Source organism: Podarcis erhardii (assembly GCF_964252035.2).
Source record: "Podarcis erhardii genome assembly, chromosome: 17".
In the NCBI taxonomy this organism is placed as follows: domain Eukaryota; kingdom Metazoa; phylum Chordata; class Lepidosauria; order Squamata; family Lacertidae; genus Podarcis; species Podarcis erhardii.
This window is the reverse complement of record NC_138515.1, coordinates 28,225,012-28,247,358: the sequence shown is the minus strand read 5'-3', so window position 1 is coordinate 28,247,358 and position 22,347 is coordinate 28,225,012. Positions and strand designations below refer to the sequence as shown.

General features: G+C 45.7%; 1 protein-coding gene across 2 annotated transcripts; it reads right to left on the bottom strand.

Annotated features, from left to right (window-relative positions):
- Positions 1 to 2,027: 2,027 nt before the first annotated feature.
- PPP1R3B (protein phosphatase 1 regulatory subunit 3B) lies at positions 2,028 to 16,874 on the bottom strand. Of its 2 annotated transcripts, none has more exons than XM_081845549.1 (3): positions 16,742 to 16,874; positions 15,434 to 15,534; positions 2,028 to 6,285 (listed from the first exon to the last, which is right to left on the bottom strand). In XM_081845549.1, the coding sequence occupies exons 2-3, from the start codon at positions 15,436 to 15,438 to the stop codon at positions 5,394 to 5,396; spliced, it is 897 nt and encodes a 298-aa protein (XP_081701675.1). In that variant the 5' UTR covers positions 15,439 to 15,534; positions 16,742 to 16,874; the 3' UTR covers positions 2,028 to 5,393. The 2 variants fall into 2 exon arrangements, with proteins under 2 accessions (XP_081701675.1, XP_081701676.1); XM_081845550.1 differs by lacking the exon at positions 16,742 to 16,874 and adding an exon at positions 16,194 to 16,344.
- Between the last annotated feature and the right edge of the window lie 5,473 nt (positions 16,875 to 22,347).

The following is a 22,347-nucleotide window of genomic DNA, read 5'->3' as shown; positions in this document are numbered from 1 at the left end:
CTTGAAAGAATTCAGAGACCAAGAATTGAATTATCCGGTAAATTGCTGAATTTGGGTTGAGCAAATACTGTCAAGTTTTTCTGGGCAGTCTCTCATTCATCATGTGGATTCTATAATGTCCACAAGTAACTTGTTCTGTCTAGCTGCTTTTAAATTTAGCGTTAGTTTCTCTTTCATATAAATGATCAGTCACAGACACCTGCAGCCTTTTAATGTGGATTCTGATTTCCTTGAACAAAATATTCCTACTGACACCAGTTACTCTTAAATCCTGTGCCCCAATCTAGTTAAAATTGCTCATTTAAGTGCTATTTAATGCCCTCAGAACAACTGGCTGCCTATAATCCCTGTTGCTTTCAATGGACTGAGGCTGGCATTCTAATGCATAGGTGGGAAAGGAATTTTAGTTTGCATTTTAATGTAAAGCTTAGCCTGTACTTTCAGAACCAATATGCAAACCAAAGCACAGCTATTCTTGCCGAACAAAAGATGCTAAAAAAATGCTTATTAGGGAAAATGCACACAGAAAAGTGTGTTAGTGTGAGTAACATATTAAAAATGCATTGCATTGAGGAAATTGCTTTCAAAGTATTAGGAGAAACATGCAAGAAAGTGTGTACTAATTTTCACCTGGGTATGTTTTTGCAAGGTAGGGACGCAGGTGGCGCTGTGGGTTAAACCACAGAGCCTAGGACTTGCTGATCAGAAGGTCGGTGGTTCAAATCCCTGCAACGGAGTGAGCTCCCGTTGTTCGGTCCCAGCTCCTGCCCACCTAGCAGTTTGAAAGCACCTCAAAGTGCAAGTAGATAAATAGGTACCGCTCCGGTGGGAAGGTAAACGGCGTTTCCGTGCGCTGCTCTGGTTTGCCAGAAGTGGCTTAGTCATGCTGGCCACATGACCCGGAAGCTGTACGCTGGCTCCCTCGGCCAATAAAGCGAGATGAGCGCCACAGCCTCAGTCGGTCACAACTGGATCTAATGGTCAGGGATCCCTTTACCTTTACTATGTTTTTGCAAAGAGATGCAGAAATGGCATCAGCTTAAATACTGGGAAAGTGAGAAACAGATATTCATCCATGCCTACTAGAGGGTAAGATTAATTAAACCAGGAGTGCCCAAACTTTTTTCAAAGAGAGCCAGATTTGATGAAGTGAACATGCCTGAGGGCTGACCAAAATTGTTTCAGGATTGAAGTTTTTGAGCTGTTTTTACAATTTTACCCCAAAGTTGTTGAGGTTCTTTTAGGATTTTACCCCAAGAGAGAGACTGCCACAGGGGCTGGATTAAACTGATGGGCGGGCCTGATTAGACCCCAGCAATGATCTTTGGGACATGCCTGATTTAAACACAGTGGGACTTACTTCTGAGTAAACAGGCATAGGATTGGAGCTACACAGTGCAATGTTGTGCATGTTGACTCAGAAGTCAGTCCTGCTGTCCCATGAAGTATGCACCCGAGTAATTGGGAATGCAGCTTAATTTTTTGAAGGTGAGAGAGCACAATTGTTTCTTAAAATTGTGGCCTCCAAAATTGGATACCCCAGGAGAGGCCAAGAAGTCCCTTCTCCACATTTCTTTGATACATTACTTTTTATCAATGTGAAATCATGGTCCAGGTGTGCATTTTCTAGTGCAACCCAAATCCTTAACAATTCTCAACCTCTGTAATAAAGAGGGCAGCACTTAGCACTAAGGTTGTGCAGCCATGAAGCAAGTGTTCTTAGACAAGGCTGTGGCACTTCAAATAAAATCCAATGAAAGATCAACCATGGCTGTGATTCTATGTACTTACTTAGAAACAAGGCTCATTGCATAGAAGGCCCAGATCTAGCCAAGAGGCCAGGAGTTACCTATCCCTTCTTTAGGTATAGCACACTCGTTTTACAACAGTGTGACTTTGCTCATCCTTAATTTGTCATGTGGCAGAAGCCCTCCTTTTTCTCTTCTTCCCAGGCAATTTTTTAGCCTCCAGATTTAATTCTTAGGTATGTTTTACCACCGAGCTCTCACTTCACAAAATGCAAAGTCTCCTTGTAACATTTTCTTTTATTCAAGATAAAAACAAAAGCACTGTGATATTACAGACAATACTACAGAAAACAAATCCATTGTGATTGTAAAGTGCATTTTTTTCAGTTGTGTACAAAATATTTAAAAACATGCAAGGCACTGAAGCATAAAACCGAGGATGACAATTCCTCAGTTACATTCATATTGGCAATTGGAACCAGGAAGCCAGGAAGATGACTTTAAAAACAAATTGGCGGGTGAAGATTTGAAAGGAAAGGGGTTGTTTGGGAGAACCATTCCTAGTTTCCATTTCACAGTCTTGTCTCCAGCTGCTTGCCTGGCAAGTCACTTACAGACACCTTTAGCAGAGTCAGTAAAGTCCCCACCCATCTAGCTACACATATATTATTTACAAGAATGTACTGTCCTGAAGTAGCTCCAAAGGAAGTAATTTAAGCCCTTGGGAGTTCAGCTTTATGGAAGAAATTGGATCCTAACTTTTCCAACAGTCTGATGGATTTATGTAGTGATCTTGCTGGAGCTCCTCCGTTCCAATACTTCTTCCCCATTTACTTGAGTCCTTGGTCCAGTTCCTACACATGGTCCCAGTATGTAGGTTTTACATGTAGTGGGTCAAACAAGCAGGTCTTTAATCTGTAAACTTAGCTCATGACTAGAGGCCTGTAAGATTAAGCCTCACTCTTATACCCCAGCCTCATATAAAATCCAAATACTGGGGCAGTGTGCGACTCAGACCTCTGGGTAAAGTAGCCTTCAGTCAAAGACTGGCGGATCTTCACAACTCAACTTTTCCACTTTATTCAAAACTGAACATCTAGGGACAGTTCTGGGAAAAAAAACCTGTTTGTGATTTTGCTGGTTTTTCCATGGATGACATCTACTCAGAAGTAAAGTGCAAAAATAGCATTATTTTCTCATGAGGAATTTAAGTATCTGGTAGAAACTGTTCCGTAAAAGATGAAACCATTTAATACAGGTTCTTGTAATCTTACCAGTTGCAATCTTAAGGTTGTATTTTAACTATATTTCGCTCATTCATTAGTTTTCATCGCTGGGAAATAAATCCTTTCCTTCTATCACTCTGTTAAAGCTATCGCAACCATAGCAGTGAGCTGGATCGCTTTTTCCGTAACTGAAGAGAATAAATGAAGACATTGGAGCAGATTCAGCCACTCTCACTTCGCCCCAGAACATCCCAGAGCTATGGAAGCAGGCTCCTTCAATTCTAGGTTACTAATGGAGGAGGTGGGTTGGTGGCTAGATAAGCATCAACTCTTAGGAAGCCAGATTCAGACCAAGTTACCCTAGCAGATTATTTTCTACTCTTTGTGGGGGAGCAGATTTTGGGTTTTAAAAGCGCTAGCATCTGAGACCACCTGGGTACTTAATGCTGACATTTTCAACATGAAGATGCTTACAAGCACAGTTCCAAGTAGGAATTCAGGTTCTGGCTATTAGTGGCACATTTATTAGGATCCTTTTCCATATTTAACAGCAAGCGGACATTCCAAGACAAAGTTCTTCTATTGTGTGCCAACCTAAAGCACACAGCATTTTATGGATGCATGTACTTTACAATTCAAGATGATCTGAGCAGTTTCATGCAACAGAATGCAAGAGGAACGAGTAGGGTTAGGTAGCCGGGCGCTTAGAAATCTGACCCAAGAGTCTTGCAATATTTCACCGGCAGATTATGGAGCTATAGCTCACGTAACAAAATTAACTTTCAGTCTGCCTTACTGTAACCCCATACTGGCGTAGAGCTGGCATAGCTCACGTTTGCTTCACGAATGAGCCGCAATACTCCACAGATTTGTTTGTCTCATGTGTTTGGGCTGAGAATTCACTAGCAGCAGTCAAAAGCTCTTGTGATCTGGGCTTGCACAGTACAAAGGGTGGAGGGAAGCTAAATGGCTTTCTTTAGTGTTTGAGTCACAACGTAGGGGCTTGGATCTAACAGTCCCCAATGGACCAGGAAACATGGCTGTCTGCTGTAGCTATGTACTGTGAAGCTAGTGTGGAAATTAACAACCCAATCTTTCTTTCTTTGGCTTATAGAGAAGGCTCCACAGCCCTTGCTTGCTCCTGCCCTTCCTCCACTCTCCTTTCCTAGCCTACAGGAACATGCAAAAATGCCTCCTACTAGGTCAGGCCATTAGCTGCCTAGCTCTGTATGGTCAACACTGCCCAATATGGCCCTCCAGGGTTTCAATCATAGTCTCTCCATGTCCTACCCAGAAATGCTAGGGTTTAAACCTGGGATTTTCTGCACGGAGAGCACATGCTGTATTACCGATGTACAGTCTCTCCTGTGAGTGAGCAGTGGGGCAGGTATGTTGCACTGAACATAACAAATATTCCTCATACAAGTCGATAACCTTTATTTGATTTTGTCAGTAACACTCAATTTTATAAAATTAATGGGGACGGGGAAGTAGTAAAACAAAACAGTTATTTAACCAGACAACTATACCGGGCTCAAAAGAAATACATTTAAATAAAACGGTCATATGAAAAGTTATGTGTTCATAAAAAAATAGATATTTTTACTCTTTGCAGCCAACCCAAAGTAGTTGTTCAAGGCACATTAATAAGATCACAGCCCCTCAACCTACGCTAACACACACATTTTGTTCAGGGGCTACGAGATTATAACATGAATGACCTCCCAGAGACTCTCCAGCCTCAGCCATTGTTGAGAAGAACTTAAAACATACTGTTCTCGTCAAAAAAAAAAGGCAGAACAGTGAGTAAGCACCCTGGTATCTTCCCACAAATGAAGGCATTTCCTAAAATGGAAGGGAGCAGAGTCATAATACAAGCTAAAATTACAGCCACTTCTATTTGAACGCCTTGGTCGCTTCCAGATCGGACAAAGTAGATAAGGGAAGATGCTAGCATAGCTCCCTCACAAGGCTGGATATTGTCTCCGTAGTTCTTTGTCAAACATGGAATAGCTTTTTGGAGATGTATACCCCAGCAGGGTTCCATAGCTCAACAGGTGAAGCATAGGCAAACATTTCTCTGTACGGCTTGCAATACTGTGGGTGAACCTCAAAACATGTCAGCAGAACCGCTTGGACTGAAGCAGCGAAAGCTGAACTGGGCTTGGGAGACTTGGCAACGTTAGTCTTAAGACAGCAAAGAGATCTCCCCTTTTCTAGCTGTTTAAATTCATTACATCCAGGATGATGCAAAGAGCACCTGTTTTTAAAAACCATCTGCAGTCAGGAGTTTCGCAAGTCCTTCAGTTTCAGTTTCTGCCAACTCATGCGAGCCTCCTTTCTCAACTGTGCCCTTGTAGCAAACTCCCAGACGTTTGCTGAGCAGGATGTTTGCAAATACAGAGCCCAGATCTTTCATTCAGTAATAAGGCCCCCGTTTCTCATACCCTGAGTAGCTGGGCCATTCAGGAAACAGGCCGTAGGAACACCGGGGGCTTCCAAACTGGTCAAAGGCAATCCCAAAGCCAGGTCCGCCCTGCGGCTGAGAAATCTCCCGGGCAGATTTGAGTTCAGACCGGATGATCCTGTAGTTGAGGCCTTTGTTGCTGTCCCAGTATACCTTGCCATCACACTCATAACACACAGCAAACTCTATTCTTTCATGGGGTTGAACTCTTTCTGGCAAGCTGACCTCAAAGGAGAACGTGTCCTTATCCGAACCTGCATACGTGTCCTTAACATACTGGCATGGGTAGTCTGTGAATGTTTTCCAGGTGTCAAATGTCACCCGGATCTTCACAGCCTTCTCAAATGCAAGATTCCTGACTTTCACGGTGCCGATGATGGCTTTATCTTTCAGCATGCAGTTTTCAAGGCAGACGTACTCGGCTTGGAGGCGATTCCGGAAGTCCAAATAATCTGCAGAAGGCTGTACGAAATCCAAGACGAAGTCGTCTCTGTCCACGGTCGTCAGGCCCACAATGTTGTCTATTAGTTCCGTGATATTAAATGGGATCTCCAACGGCTCGTCAAACTGGGAGAACACTTTAACGACCGTGAGAGACAAGCCCCTGCTGTCCGCAAAGGAAACCCTCTTCTTCACCCGGTTACTCTGCAGCGCTTTGACTTCCTCCCCCAGTTCGTTTAGCTGGGTGTTGCTGTTCAAATGGATGCAAGGCCGCAAAGGAGTCTTCGGCTTCGGAGCAATTTTGCAGGCAAAACTCTCCCTTCGCAAGTAGGGCGTGCGAAGGTAGACCTGCATGGCTACATCCACTGCCATTGTGGGCTTGTGAGGAAAGGAGTCCAATATTCTGAAGAAGAAGAAGAAGAAAACAAAGACTGATCAATAATCAGAGGGCCATTTCACAACTCATGCAGCTACAAAACCCAGGATTTATATGCAAGGACTCTCCTATTGGATCTGACTAGGCCTATTTAGTCCAGCATCATCATCAACCTTTATTACGGTCCAGAGACCCAACAAAGCAAGACACAATTCATACAGCCTACCTCCAGGTTAAACAAGCATTTTGTTCAGAATATAGGGATCATTGGTTCTTGCAGCCACCGATAAAAAGTTTGCCACTGCTAATGTTCTAGCATTTGTCCGGTCTTCCAATAGGAACCTGACATAGTGAGCCTCTGATTTTCCCGGGAAAGGTACCAGCAAGGGTAATATTAGTTCAGCCCTGGCTTGCTCATAGGGAACTCCTCTCAACCTGCCATCCAACACTGCAGAAGGAAAGAAGTTTAGTCTGGCTTTGGTGAAAAGCCTTTGATAATTTGGTACTGTCAGGTTTTTAATGTAAGATGTTAACTTAAAGACATGCCCATATTGTACTCCTACTGCCAGCAGACTACAGACTGTGTGTGATCGAGATCGCAAGTCACTGTATGCATTATCCCATAATCTTTGCTTTAACGTCTTTAGGGCGCCTTCATAACCCAGGTAATACAGTTGGAGGGGTGACAGACCAATAGAGGTGGCTTTTCTAGCCATGGTTTTATGCCATTTGCTAAAAAAGCCACCTCTATTGGTCTGTTATAACCCAACTGGGTTATAAAAGTAAAGTAAAAGTACCCCTGCCAGTACAGGCCAGTCGTGTCCGCCTCTAGGGTTGTGCGCCCATCTCACTTAAGAGGCCGGGGGCCAGCGTTGTCCGCAGACACTTCCGGGTCACGTGGCCAGCGTGACAAACGGAAACGCCGTTTATCTTCCCGCTATAAAGCGGTACCTATTTATCTACTTGCACTTAGGGGTGCTTTTGAACTGCTAGGTAGGCAGGAGCTGGGACCGAAAGACAGGAGTTCACCCCGCCACGGGGAATTGAACCGCCGACCATACGATCGGCAAGTCCTAGGCACTGAGGTTTTACCCACAGCGCCACCCGCGTCCCTTACCTGGGTTATGAAGGTGCCCTAAAGACGTGAAAGCAAAGATTATGGGATAATGCAGCATTCTGCTCCCACAGTGGCCAACCAAGTGCTTATGGGATAGCCACGAACAGGTTGTGACCACAATGGCATTCTCCCATATCAATACACTATATGGTACTGTACTCCATCGTTTAACTATGAGCTGTTTAAAGTGATACTTCCTCTTAGGTGTCCTTAATCTCCCAAAATTCAGCTTAATTGGTTGACCCTAGCTTCTAGTTGTCAACGGCATTCCAGAACCAATCCCAGTTCTCCATGATACATCTTTGCAAAATATGTTTGCCACATTCACAATTTATATCTTTAGCTCGATGGCATTGCTTCAGGGTTGTGTATTTCGTTTTGATGGGAGATTTAGCCTAAAAAGTTCAAAAACCTTAAATAGAGTTTTAAAATGCCTGAATCCACAGCCCTCACATGCAGAGCAATCCAAAGCATGCTTATTCAGAAGAAAGTCCTACAAATTTCAATAAGTTTGCTCCAAGATATGTGCGCATAGGATGGTAGCCTTAGTCACCAAGTAAGTGATCTTGGCCAACATCCTTGGTACAGAGAAACAGAAATTCCACAACTGCCTCATGCAGATTTAAAATTATGCAACAGAAGAGGTATATGGGTTGCATAATGAAAAGCATTCCAATCTGAATACCTGCAAACCAACAGATTTTGACTGCTTTTGCAATCAGCTGGCTCGGATATATGTTCAGAAGAATGCAAATTATCAAACAGAGAAAACTGGTTTCAAAACACATTTCCTACATCACCCCCTGTGACAATTTAGAACTTTGTTTAAATTACAGTGGTACCTCGGTTTCCGAACCGGTTTTCAAACACCGAAAACCTGGAAGTAAATGCTTCCATTTCTGAATGCACTTTGGAAGTCGAACGGCTTCCGCTGAGTGTTCCTAAATTTTCTCAATTAAATTTGCACACCGCCCTTTGTGCCTCGGTTTTTGAACGTTTCAGAACTCGAACGGTCTTCCGGAACTGATTATGTTCGAAAACAGAGGTACCACTGTAATCAATTTGAATATTCTTTTTAAAATTTCAACCAAACCATGTTGATGAAAAGTGTACTAATTTAACAACGATGCTCCTCCCATCATGTAGAAATATGCAGCATTTCCAGATGCAGTGAGTCCAATGCAGAATTTCAACAGAGAAGATCCATAGTTCAGATTCCTGCTCCATCCTAACAGTCTTCTACTTCACATGAACACAATTATCAGCCCTCGTCCTTCTCTGCACCAGACAATCCCAGAAATATATAATAGTTTATATTTATTTTAAGCAGTCTAATGGAGGAACATATCTTCCTCTAAACAGTGTTTCCCAAACTTGGGTCTCCAGCTGTTTTTGGACTACAACTCCCATCATCCCTAGCTAGCAGGACCAGTGGTCAGGGGTGATTGGAACTGTAGTCCAAAACCAGCTGGAGGCCCAAGTTTGAGAAACACCAAGTCTCACTTGAAAGCATTCTCAAAAAGCAAACGCAGGGACACATTCATCACCATGCTCACCCAGGAACCCAGAAGTTGCTGGACGGAAACCACATTGCAATCTGAAATGCTGGTATCCCAACAAGGGCACAGATTGGTTCAGGCAGCTGAATGAAGTGCAACTTGTACACTGTCTCTAATAAAGCTTCTTTATGCAGCAAATTTGCCCCGCCCACGAGTACTGGAAACTTTCCTTGGAAGTGTAGAAACAGGAAGTGGCACATTGATTAAGCAGCAGTGACAGACTCTATTGAATTCATTGCTGGAAAGGAAGCCACAGCAGACGTGCGACCGGAACTAGCATTAGCAAGTTCGGTCAGCGGCCAAACCAGTATTGAGACATTTCAAGAATTTGAACTTCTTGTAACAGTTTGAAGAAATGGCCCAAATCCAAGAATGAGTGACAAAAAAGGTTAAAAGAACCACCACAAACGTAAAGACAGACTGGAAAGTACAGTGGTACCTTGTGTTACAGACGCTTCAGGTTACATATGCTTCAGGATACATACGCTTCAGGTTACAGACTCCGCTAACCCAGAAATAGTACCTCGGGTTAAGAACTTTGCTTCAGGATGAGAACAGAAATCGTGTTCCGGTGGCACGGCAGAAGCAGGCCCCATTAGCTAAAGTGGTGCTTCAGGTTAAGAACAGTTTCAGGTTAAGAACGGACCTCCGGAACGAATTAAGTACTTAACCCGAGGTACCACTGTAATGTATTTCCTGCTATGCATGCTACCACTTCCTAGGCCTAATTGAGTAATAAATTAGCTAGGTGATGCTTAGTGCAAAGTTTAACATTTGACCAGTTTCAAATATTCTGGACCTCAATTGAGTTTAAATCTTGGGTTGGAAGACTAGAATCTATGGCGCAGGAGCACCTATCCCCTATATTGCGACGCACTAGTCAGCTTTTCCTAACATGGTGCCCTCCATACCCTGCTGGAACCATAACTCCCACAATCCCTGACCACTGACCATGCTATTAGGGGCTGGTTGTTGTCATCCAGGATATCTGGAGGGCACAAAGTCAGGAAGGCTGAGCTATGGGTTTGGAATAAACTATCTCTAGGTTTCCATTCAGTTTATGCATGCACACCCACACACAAATTTTCTCAGTGACCAAGTTTCAGTGTTGCCAGCTTATAACAGAAAACACTGAAATAAGAAGGTAGTCGTCTAAAGCAGGGATGAGAAGTCTGTGACCCTCCAGATCAGTGTTTCCCAAACTTGGGTATCCACCTGTTTAGGGACTACAATTCCCATCATCCCTGACCACCAGGTCCTGCTAGCTAGGGATGATGGGAGATGTAGTCCGGCAACATCTGAAGGTCCACAGGCTTAATCACCATTCCTAGTCTAGAAAACAAGGTACGGTACAGGTAAAAATGGGAAGCAATGGGTGATAGATGGGAAGCAATGGCTGAACAAATTTAAGTTTCACAGTTAACCACAGAAGTCCCTGCACATTTTTTTAACCATTTCTGCTAATTTATCATTCCAAATGGTGAGATTATTGCAAATAGGAAACTCTCCCCATATATGCAATTCTGACTAAAGTGCACACTGATTCAGCCAACAGATAAAATTATATCTGACAAACATGAGACAACACCCATTTTGTGGATAAGCAAACCAATCTCTGTTTCTGCTCAGCCTTATACTGTCTAGATACCTTTCACAACTTGGTCTCAGAGTAAAGCCCATATATACCATAACATTGTGGAGCAACTACTGTGTATATTTCTTTGGGAAGCAATTTTCAAACAGCATTCTTGGGAACCTTAGAAACAAGAAGCTTCTCATTGAGAAGATGATTGACTAATGGCAGACAAGCTGCCTAAAGGCAACTTGCCTGCCACTACTCATGTTCTCCTGCAAGGTGGAGAAGATAGGGAGTGCTGGGTGGGTTTTGCAGTACATTTGATGCAGGGTAACATGAATACGCAACAGGGACGCGGGTAGCGCTGTGGGTTAAACCACAGAGCCTAGGACTTGCCGATCAGAAGGTCAGCGGTTCGAATCCCCGCAACGGAGTGAGCTCCTGTTGCTCGGTCCCTGCTCCTGCTAACGTAGCAGTTCGAAAGCACGTCAAAGTGCAAGTAGATAAATAGGTACCTCTCCGGCGAGAAGGTAAATGGCGTTCCTGTGCGCTGCTCTGGTTTGCCAGAAGCGTCTTAGTCATGCTGGCCACATGACCTGGAAGCCGTACGCCGGCTCCCTCGGCCAATAAAGCGAGATGAGCGCCGCAACCCCAGAGTCAGTCACGACTGGACCTAATGGTCAGGGGTCCCTTTACCTTTACTAACATAAATACCCAACACAAACAGCATGCTCTTCTCCAGAACATGATCCAGAATCCTCTGCAACATACAACAGATGCTCAAAGGTCCCTCAGCAGACATGCCAATGTGGAAACGGTTCTCTAAAGATTACCAAGTTTGACAGCCATCATGTTCTGAAATTCCTCTTGGCTATATGAAAATCCACTTGTCTGCACTTAACCCAAAGCATATCAAAATGGGATGAACTACTCCAAGGAACTTCAACAGAGGGGGGCTGTAATATGAAACTACTGAACTGCAATACATCAAACCATCTGAATGGGAAGAACTACTCGAGATAAAGGAATCGGATGACGCCATGGCCTTTGGCTTGTGCAATAAAAGTTTACGATGGTGATGATAAAGGAACTTTGCAAGGAGATTGCATCAAGAAGTTCAATCATTTGTGCTGCCATTATTTATGGACTGAACATGATTTTTAGGACATTATTTATGTTAACTGGCTGTGCCAGCATGCCTGTGTAACCAGCAGCTGTTTTTTATGAATTACCAGCATTAAGTACATAATTATCACTGTGTGTCCTTTGCTGCATTTCATTCCCCACCCAAAAACTGCTCTTTACCCACTTCATGCATCTGATGAAGTGGACCACAATCCAGGGAAGCTTATGCAGTAATAAATGTGTTAAGTCTTTAAAGTGCCAAAAGACTCTTTGTTTGAGAGACAATGTGCCAGACCTGTTTCAGATACCTGTTATCAGCATGCTAGGTATTGGCAGTTCTATTGTCATGCAGATAGCCCCTGACAAAACACTAGTCAACCTTTATGGGACAATTCCTTCCTCACAACATTCCTTCCTCACAACACAACAGCATTTCCTGGTAGGATTGAGCATGTCCTCTGTCTGAGAGTCTGCAAAGCTGCTTCCACTTCCATATTCACCCAGTGCTTTTCCAGTACAGGGTCAGATTTAAGGTGCTGGTTTTGACCTTTAAAGCCCTTCACGGCCTAGGACCCTCGTACCTACGGGACCGCCTCTCCCGGTATGCCCCACGGAGAGCCTCAAGGTCCATAAATAGCAACACCCTAGTGGTCCCAGGCCCTAAGGAAGTTAGATTAGCTTCAACCAGAGCCAGGGCCTTTTCAACTCTGGCTCTGGCCTGGTGGAACGCTCTGCCTCATGAGACCAGGGCCCTGCAGGATCTGATTTCTTTCCGCAGGGCCTGTAAGACAGAGTTGTTCCGCCTGGCCTTTGGCTTGGAGCCAATTTGATTCCCTCCCCCTCTTTCTTTTTCCTTTCTCCTCCTGTGATGAGGCTGCATTTTAATATTTTAATGTTTCAATATTTTAATGTTGTATTTTAATCTTGTTTTTAAGTTGTATTCATTAAACTTGTTTTTATTATTGCTTGTTAGCTGCCCTGAGCCCGGCCTTGGCTGGGGAGGGCGGGGTATAAATAAAAATTATTATTATTATTATTAAATACTTAGCTAGAGGGATCCAGCTTCCTAAGAACTCATTACAGTTCTGACCAATTAGAAATCCCAAAAGACAGATTTTTTTTGTTCAAAAAGTCACATGCTGCATGATTTCAGGAACCATGTGTCAAAACGAAACCCTCATTTAATGAATAAGATTGATGTCTAACGAGGAAGAAACACAACATCAGAAATTCCCTGTTTGGAATCTAGTTTGGCAGATGTTGGGGAAAGAAGTCAGTTTTGGCCTCTTGCCTATTTGCAAATTGATAATTTTTTTTTTTTTGCTGGAATTCAAGTGTCATGCCCCAACTGCAGTTGCAAAGTTGGCTACTTTAAGAACAAGATAGGCCTGATTTTCTTAAATACTCTCTCCAAACTAAGTCAGAGCTAGCATGCTAGTTTTGCATCTATTTCCCAATATGCCCAGTTTCACATCCTACTCATTAATAAAGGCTAAGCAAATTGCTTTGTTACAAGTAACTCCCGGATGAAGCGTGAAGGTTTTGCTGCGATTCAAGCTTTGGAAGGATAAAGCCCTTGAGAGATTTCTGTGGAGAATCACAAGTACAAAGCTTCCTATGGGACCGTATTAGAGCTGAGTTTGCTGAGGTTTTCACACCTAAAGGATTTCAAAATCTGAAACCAAACATATTAAGTCTGGGGTTCACTGTACGTCCAGGTTTCAAAACACAGGCACTTAAATATTTAAATATGGATTTTTATGTATACTGCCCTTAACTCCATTGAAGGAAAGGATATAAATGTATATAAAAAGAGAGGGTAGCACATTAGCATGGTCAGGTTTTTTTTTTAATGACACTGAAATTAACACCATTTCTAGCAGTCCAAGTTTAGCAAAAATAATTCAGGATAGCACTTAAGAGGACTTTCAAAATGGACTTCACAAATTCAGTAAAAAATAGATTAACCAATAGCTATCATCATATGGAATCAAAGAATTGTAGAATTGGAAGGGATACAGGGGGCCATTTAGTCCAACCCCCTGCAACAGCTACATGAAACTGCTACATTCAGAGGCAGTATATATCTGAATAACAGATATTGCATAAAAAGACCAACAGGGAAAGTAGTTAACTGACTGAGAGTTTCCTAAGGCTGGCCACTGTTTAAAACACGAAACTAAACTAGATGGATCTTTGGCCTATCCAAGGAAGGCCATTTTTATATAATCTTATCACTGCTTCAAGCCATTAAAAAAATACAAACAATATTAGCAGCTACAATAGTGCTTTGAACAATATTGGGAGAGCCAAAATCAGGTTCATTTGTTTTCATTCCTTTTTTGCCATTAATGAAATGACAGCAGACTTATTTCTCCATTTTAGAAAACTGTTTCCTGAATGACCTTAATCTGACCCAGCCACCAGACTTCTGCTTATTCTCACCTTCACCACTTACTGCAAATCCATTGTCCATGTCCTTTATGATGCAGAAGCAACTGCTCGTTTTTTCTATAACCTTAAAGATACAGGCACTGCAGGTTGCACAACAACTCCACACCTGATGAAATTCCCTGTTCTACACAGCTATTGAAACTGCAGGAGCCCTGTTCCCTTTTTCATCTAGCCATCTTAGGTAGGATGTGGGTTTTGCTCCAGTCTCCTGGTGCACTCTTTTTATGTATGGGCATGATGAAGTCTTAGGGTCTATCTGTGCTCCATCAGAAACCCTCCAACACAGAGAACAAAAGCCACCCTCCTAGATATCTGAAACAAGAGCTTCTGAAACTGTAAAAGGTAAAGGGACCCCTGACCATTAGGTCCAGTCGTGACCGACTCTGGGGTTGTGGCGCTCATCTCGCTTTATTGGCCGAGGGAGCCGGCGTACAGCTTCTGGGTCATGTGGCCAGCATGACTAAGCCGCTTCTGGCGAACCAGAGCAGTGCACGGAAACACTGTTTACCTTCCTGCCGGAGCGGTACCTATTTATCTACTTGCACTTTGACATGTTTTCGAACTGCTAGGTTGGCAGGAGCAGGGACTGAGCAACGGGAGCTCACCCCGTCGCGGGGATCCGAACCGCCGACCTTCTGATTGGCAAGTCCTAGGCTCTGTGGTTTAACCCACAGCGCCACCCGCGTCCCATCATCCAAATGAGACATAAGCATATGACAGATGTGCAGCCTGATCCGATGTATGGTTAGAAGGTAGAAATGTCCCACCATGCATAGGCTATCAATGGCTACTAAACACGATTGAGTGCTATGTTCTACCTCCACTGTATAACAGTTGTTTATTGAGAACTGCAAGTCGGAAGATTACTATTGCACTCATGTCCTATCTGCCTTTGGTTGCATGGCTTGAGGGGAAGGTGCTGGTCTTTGCTGGCCCTCTGATCTGATCCAGCAGGATTCTTCTAATGCTTTTAGGATCTTGAGCCTCAAATTGGTACAATAATTGCTGCTTCTTCCCAGGGAACTGTACTTCTAGAAGCAGGGATTATCAAAGTTCTCAGCAGAGTATAACCCTCAAAATTATTTGGGGGCAATTTATGACACACCCAAAACTGCTACTAATATTGTTCAATTCTATCCCTGACCCTGCAATGGCTTTTACAGCCTCCAATCCTAAACCCATTCAACCTGGAAGTATACCTGCTTGAATTCAACAGGATCCTGCTTACAGTAGACGCTACAAAATTGTGCTGTTAAGTGAGTTTAGAAAAGCAGGAAAATGGATACTGAAAGGGTTCCTCCTATGTGCAAATAAAATAATATAATAACTACATGTTTTACATACCTCATAAGGACGAAGGTGGTTAGCTGTAAAGATGCTGCAAGATGATCTGGGCTGGAGGTGTACCCAGATTTCACAAGGCACAACAGCTATAGATTCATTGCCTGGAAACAGGGTAAAGCAGGATTAGCAGAACTCCAAAACTAATGCCAGGCCCCACCCCTTCCTCCTTCTTTACATTCATGCCAACAAGGCAACCACCTTCCAAGTTCTTACAGAGATCAAAGATATAGGCAGAGGCACCTCTATTCATATTCACACACACCCTTGAACACCTTCTTCACACAGGAGTGGATTCAGAGAGGAAATGTGTCTAGAGATTACAGGCTAAATTCCTAGGCAAACTTGAAAGCCCTGCTGAATTCAATAGGACTTCTGAGCATTAAGTGTTGGAGGGCTTTCAATAATCTCAAAGCAGGGGACAAACGCCACCTTCTCCTCTTTTCAAGTTGCTAGTCGCAGTGGATTCAGGGCAAAAGCAGGCACTATAAAATACTGTAATCCAATCTGCACCATTTAAAAAAAGAAAAGCAACCTTTGCTACAGAAATTATCTCCGGCAGGTGCGCTTCTTCGAAGATAAACCATTCACAGCCCCGGTTTAAATTGTAAAGGTCCTCTCTGGCATGACTCAGGCGTCCTGACGGGGCAAGCTGTTGTCAGAGCGGGTCATCTCTACCCTATAAGGGGAATCCGAAGAGGGGAGTCGAAAGAGACTCCAGGTTCGCGCCTTGTAAGGCCGCTTTCGTTCGACGACGGCTCACCTTTAGCTCCACTGTGAAAGCAAGTTCGGCGCTCTCGTTTCCCCTTTGCGATTCTAAAAAAGGACCGACTCCAAAGCGGAAAACGAAAAGAGCGCACACCCAAGCCGAGCCCCACTCCCCGCTTTCCAAGCTGCCTCGCCAGGTGCGCAGCGCCGTCGCCTCGGGGGAATCTCCCAGGGAGCTGCAAGGCTGGATCCGGCTCGGGCTGAAGGAAGAGATGCTTCCTTGTGGCCCCGATTTCAACCGGACTTGCTCTCTTCCTCCAAGTTGCGCGCAAGCCTATTGCGCTTGCTCGGAATCCACGCCGTGGCAACTCCCTCCCGTGCGCACCCGCCCGCCCACCACTCAGCAAGCGCGCACAGGATCGCCGCAGCCAAGTCCCTTCTCTGCATAGGATTACGCTACTTAGGCAATATATTCTGTTTAATGCATTCCTGACCTGGCTCGCTCGCTCGGGGGCCGACCTCGGAAGCAAACGCTGGGCAAAGAGAGAGAGAGATCCCTCCCCGCGCACCTGGCTCGCCCCATTGCCCCGCCCCGCCCCATACCTGGAGCCGCGGGGCCGCGCACCAGCTGCCCGGGCTTGCAGCAGCTCCCCAAGCCGTCCCAATTCGGCTCCGCTGCCCTGCGCGGAGGCGCCCTGCCCTCCTGCCTCGGCCCAGGCCATTCGGTCCCTGCGCGCACGCCAGGCGAGCGCCCCCTCCGCTCCCTTAAGAGCCGCCCGCTCGGCGGCGAGGAGCCCCGGCAGGGGAGGAAGCAGCGGCGCGGCCAATGGCCGGCCTCTTCACCCGCCCTCCGCCAGCCAATGGCCGCGCAGCTTCCCCGTGAGAGACCAGGAGGATGGCGCGTGGACGCCGGGCGGGCGGGCGGCGGCGGCGGCCCCGGCAAGGGATAGCGCGCATCTGGAGCGCACGGGGGCTGGGAATGGGATGGAGCGTGGAAGGAGGCCTGGGACAAGCGGCCCGCTTCCACCCCAGGCCCGGGCGCGTTTTAAGGCCTTCTCTCAGACGGAGAGGCGCCCAAGGCTTCCTTTTCCTAATAAGCGCAACATACTTTTAAGAGCGCGTTTCCTTTCCCCAACTGGACGCCCAACAACAATCCTGGGAACTGTGGTTTGCTCTGGGTGCCTGGAACCTGCAGCTCTGGGTGGGACAAGTTAACGTTCCCGAAAATGTGGGGCGCTGGATGCAGCCTAGAGTTGTGCCACCCTGTTGGAAGTTAAAAAGTCCCCTCAGGATTCTCTGAAGGGAAGTTGTTGTTGTTTAGAAAGTACCTGTGTCAAATATATAGTGCCTTTGCAGACAGTGTTTCCCAAACTTGGGTCTCCAGTTGGTTGTGGTTGGTGTGGTTTTTTTTGGACTACAATTCCCATCATCCCTGACCATTGGGCATGGTAAAGGTAAAGGGACCCCTGACCATTAGGTCCAGTCGTGGCTGACTCTGGGGTTGCAGCGCTCATCTCGCTTTATTGAGCTTCCGGGTCATGTGACCAGCGTGACTAAGCTGCTTCTGGCAAACCAGAGCAGCGCACGGAAACGCCGTTTACCTTCCCGCCGGAGTGGTACCTATTTATCTACTTGCACTTTAGGTGCTTTCAAACTGCTAGGTTGGCAGGATAAGGGACCGAGCAACGGGAGCTCACCCCCTCATGGGGATTCGAACCGCCGACCTTCTGATCAGCAAGTCCTAGGCTCTGTCGTTTAACCCACAGTGCCACCCGCGTCCCTTGGAATTAATGGGAGGTGTAGTCCAAAAACAGCGGGAGACTCAAGTTTGGAACACAGCAAGTACTTGTTTTTCGTTGTAAAGGTAAAAAAAGGTAAAGGACCCCTGGATGGTTGATATGCCAGCACACATGGGGTCTCTTTCCAGGACAGCTTTTATTCTCCCAGTAATCCTGTGAGGTGGGTTTCTCTGGGAGTGGACCAAGGTCACCCTGTGAGCTTTTCCCCCACCCCAGTGTTTTTAGCTGTTCCTGTTTTATCTGTAAACTGCCTTGAGTCTCTGTCAGGGAAGAAGGCCGGGTATAAATGTATAATAGTAATGTATAGGTGGGGAAGGATTCAAACCTAGGTGTTACCAATCCTAGTCTTGACATTCTAGTTTAAGTATGGGCAAAGGGCTATAATAGAGATAATAAAGCGTGGAATTGGCCACATCTGCTTCTGCCTTTTCTCCACATGCCACAATTTAGGAGGGAGGGATAATATTAATCTTTGTCACAAGCAGTAAAGTATTTTGAACTAGCCCTGAGCATTATTTTCACATCCCAGCTGGAACAGCTCAGTCAATCAACCAACCACCTGTCTCCTGGATCCTTGCCCATCCTGGCTAATAAAAGCAAGCCGGGAAGGGCTGGGCGATGGGCTCTGCGGGGTGGTGAATGCTTCCCTCTGTGAGGGAGCATTCCCAGATCTGCTGAAAGAGGCGGTCATCAAACCGCTTCTTAAAAAACCATCTTTAGACCCGGCCAGTATGGCCAACTATCGCCCAGTCTCAAATCTTCCATTCTTGGGCAAGGTGATTGAGCGCGTGGTTGCTGAACAACTCCAGGCACGCCTGGAGGATGCGGACCATTTGGATCCCTTCCAATCGGGATTCAGGCCTCATCATGGGACTGAAACTGCCTTGGTCGCGCTGGTTGATGATCTCCGGCGAGCTAGGGACAAAGGTGAGAGCTGTTTCCTAGTTCTGCTGGATCTCTCAGCGGCCTTTGATACAATCGACCATAACATCCTTCTGGACCGTCTAGAGGGGCTAGGAGCTGGGGGCACTGTTATACAGTGGTTTCGCTCCTTCCTCCTGGGCCGTGTTCAGAAAGTGGTGGTGGGGGATGAGTGTTCAGACCCCTGGGCCCTCACTTGTGGGGTGCCTCAGGGTTCCGTCCTCTCCCCCATGCTTTTTAACATCTATATGAAGCCGCTGGGAGAGATCATCAGGGGGTTTGGACTGGGTGTCCATCAATATGCAGATGATACCCAGCTCTACCTCTCTTTCAAATCGGAACCAGTGAAGGCGGTGAAGGTCCTGTGTGAGTGCCTGGAGACGGTTGGAGGATGGATGGCGGCTAATGGATTGAGGTTGAATCCTGACAAGACAGAAGTACTGTTTTTGGGGGACAGGGGGCGGGCTGGTGTGGAGGACTCCCTGGTCCTGAATGGGGTAACTGTGCCCCTGAAGGACCAGGTGCGCAGCCTGGGAGTCATTTTGGACTCACAGCTGTCCATGGAGGCGCAGGTCAATTCTGTATCCAGGGCAGCTGTCTACCAACTCCACCTGGTACGCAGGCTGAGACCCTACCTGCCCGCGGACTGTCTCGCCAGAGTGGTGCATGCTCTAGTTATCTCCCGCTTGGACTACTGCAATGCGCTCTACGTGGGGCTACCTTTGAAGGTGACTCGGAAACTACAACTAATCCAGAATGCGGCAGCTAGACTGGTGACTGGGGGCAGCCGCCGAGACCACATAACACCGGTCTTGAAAGACCTACATTGGCTCCCAGTAGGTTTCTGAGCACAATTCAAAGTGCTGGTGTTGACCTTTAAAGCCCTAAACGGCCTCGGCCCAGTATACCTGAAGGAGCGTCTCCACCCCCATCGTTCTGCCCGGACGCTGAGGTCCAGCGCCAAGGGCCTTCTGGCGGTTCCCTCATTACGAGAAGCAAAGCTACAGGGAACCAGGCAGAGAGCCTTCTCGGTAGTGGCACCCGCCTTGTGGAACGCCCTCCCATCAGATGTCAAAGCGATAAATAACTACCTGACATTCAGAAGACATCTTAAGGCAGCCCTGTTCAGGGAAGTTTTTAATCTGTGATATTTTAGTGTATTTCTGGTTTTTATGGAAGCCGCCCAGAGTGGCTGGGGAAACCCAGCCAGATGGGCGGGGTACAAATAATAAATTATTATTATTATTATTATTATGAGACTCTCAATCTCAAAGTAGCAGGTTCATGTGCCTCGTGGGGCAAAAGATTATTTCATTGCCCAGGGGGCTGGCAGGACTAGATAGCCCTGGTGGTCTCTTCCCACTCTAGAATTCTATGATTCTGTATACCCAGAAAGCATTGTAAATAACTGCCCAGGGGCCAGATGTCTGATAAGATAGTGGCCACAATACTTGCCAAGAGGAAAGACAATTGAGTGCTGGATAAATTTGGTGTAGCTGACTGTAAATGTTTAGGGGTTTGTGTGAATTCCAGGCTCAGTCACCTAATGCCAACCTATATAAGTGCCATCAGTTTGCATTGATCCCTGTTATGAGGAGCGTACAATGATTTGGTGTAAAAACATCTGAAAACGACCAATAGTCTACGAAGTTTTCAGGCAAGGATTGCACCAGAGTGGAAGGCAAATAGAAGCTGATCTTGTCAACAAAGCGTAGGATGGTTGGGTCAAGAAGCATGCCAAGATCAGAAGCAAGGAGACAACCTTTGGAGTAAGCGGGGAGGCGGGGAGAGAGAGAGAGAGGGGGAGAGCTGCAGACAGGAAAAACAGGACAAATTTCTGGAAACAGGGCTCGCCTGGCCCTACCATTTGGCAGAGTAAGGTGGCTGCTTCAGGCGGCAGGTGCTGGTTGGTGGCAAGTTGTTGCAGGACAGAGCTGTGTGTGCTGTGCAACCTGCCCGGTATCCCCTAAGGTAACCTACAGCCCTCGTGGTATAGGATTCTGCCCCATCACTAGTGTTGAAATAAGATTACAGTATTATTATTATTATTATCTATTACATTTGTATACCGCCCTTCATCCAAAGATCTCAGGGCAGTTCACAGCATAAAACACAAAAGAAAACCACAAAATAATTAATAGAAACAAAAACAAAGCAATAACACACTCCAAAAATAAACACATTTAAAGGGCTGGGTTGAAGAGGAACGTTTTTGCGTGGCGCTGTGGGTTAAACCACAGAGCCTAGGACTTGCCGATCAGAAGGTCGGCGGTTTGAATCCCCGCGATGGGGTGAGCTCCCGTTGCTCGGTCCCTGCTCCTGCCAACCTAGCAGTTTGAAAGCACGTCAAAGTGCAAGTAGATAAATAGGTACCGCTCCGGCGGGAAGGCTAACGGCGTTTCCATGCGCTGCTCTGGTTCGCCAGAAGCGGCTTAGTCATGCTGGCCACATGACTCGGAAGCTGTACACCAGCTTCCTCCCAATAAAGCGAAATGAGCACCGCAACCCCAGAGTTGTCCACGACTGGACCTAATGGTCAGGGGTCCCTTCACCTTTACCTTTAATGATGTATAACGAAGGCACCAGGCAAAGCTCCCTGGGGAGAGCCTTCCACAAACGGGGAACTACCGTACTGCAGAAAAGGCCCATTCCTGTCTTGCCACCCTCTCATGGAGGAGGCACATGAAGAATGGCCTCAGATGATGAACACAGAGTCTTGGTCAGGTCATGTGGAGAGAGGCAGTCCCTGAGGTATTGTGGTGGTCCTGAGCTGTTTTATAGGTGAAAAACAGATTTTATAGGTATAAAAAATGCCAGCTTTTTGTATGCAGAATAGCAAAAAGGACATCTTTCCTTTGCCTTAGGTAGCAAAACCTATTCAATCAGTGTTATGTTGAACCCTGAGACTACGCAGCAAAGAGTTCTGGAGAAGACCTGGAACGAGAACATTGCAGTAATTCAAAACAACTCTTTTCTTTGGCATAGACTTGCCCAGTCATTAAAACAGACTTTTTAATCTGGCTTTCACCTTTGATGTGGGCATTGGAACTCAGCCTGTTTTGATTTGGCCTTGACAGATTAGCTTCCCAGTGTCTTCCAATGTTCTGTCCAGGTAGGACTGGCATGTACTATTGACAGTGTCCACTGCCCTTTGGACAACGAAAAGGCCCACAGTGTGTTGGTAAGGGTGATGTGATTTCCATGGAACAATAAACCTTAAATGCTATATTATTATGCACATGTATCTGTGGTCTTTTAAGCTATGTGTGTGTGAGAGAAAGAAAGAGTTTGTTACTACGGTATACTATTTTTGTGTTTTTACATTGCAAATTACCCTCTGATTATCGTATGAAGAGCAAGATAGTAATGTAATCAATAATAGTAATACTGTATCTTTTCCCTTTTTTCTTTTTTAAACTGAAAGCAGCCTCTTGGGTTTCGGCAGCTGTTTAACTCTTTCTTTTTTGGGCTTCTTTTGTGCTCAGAATT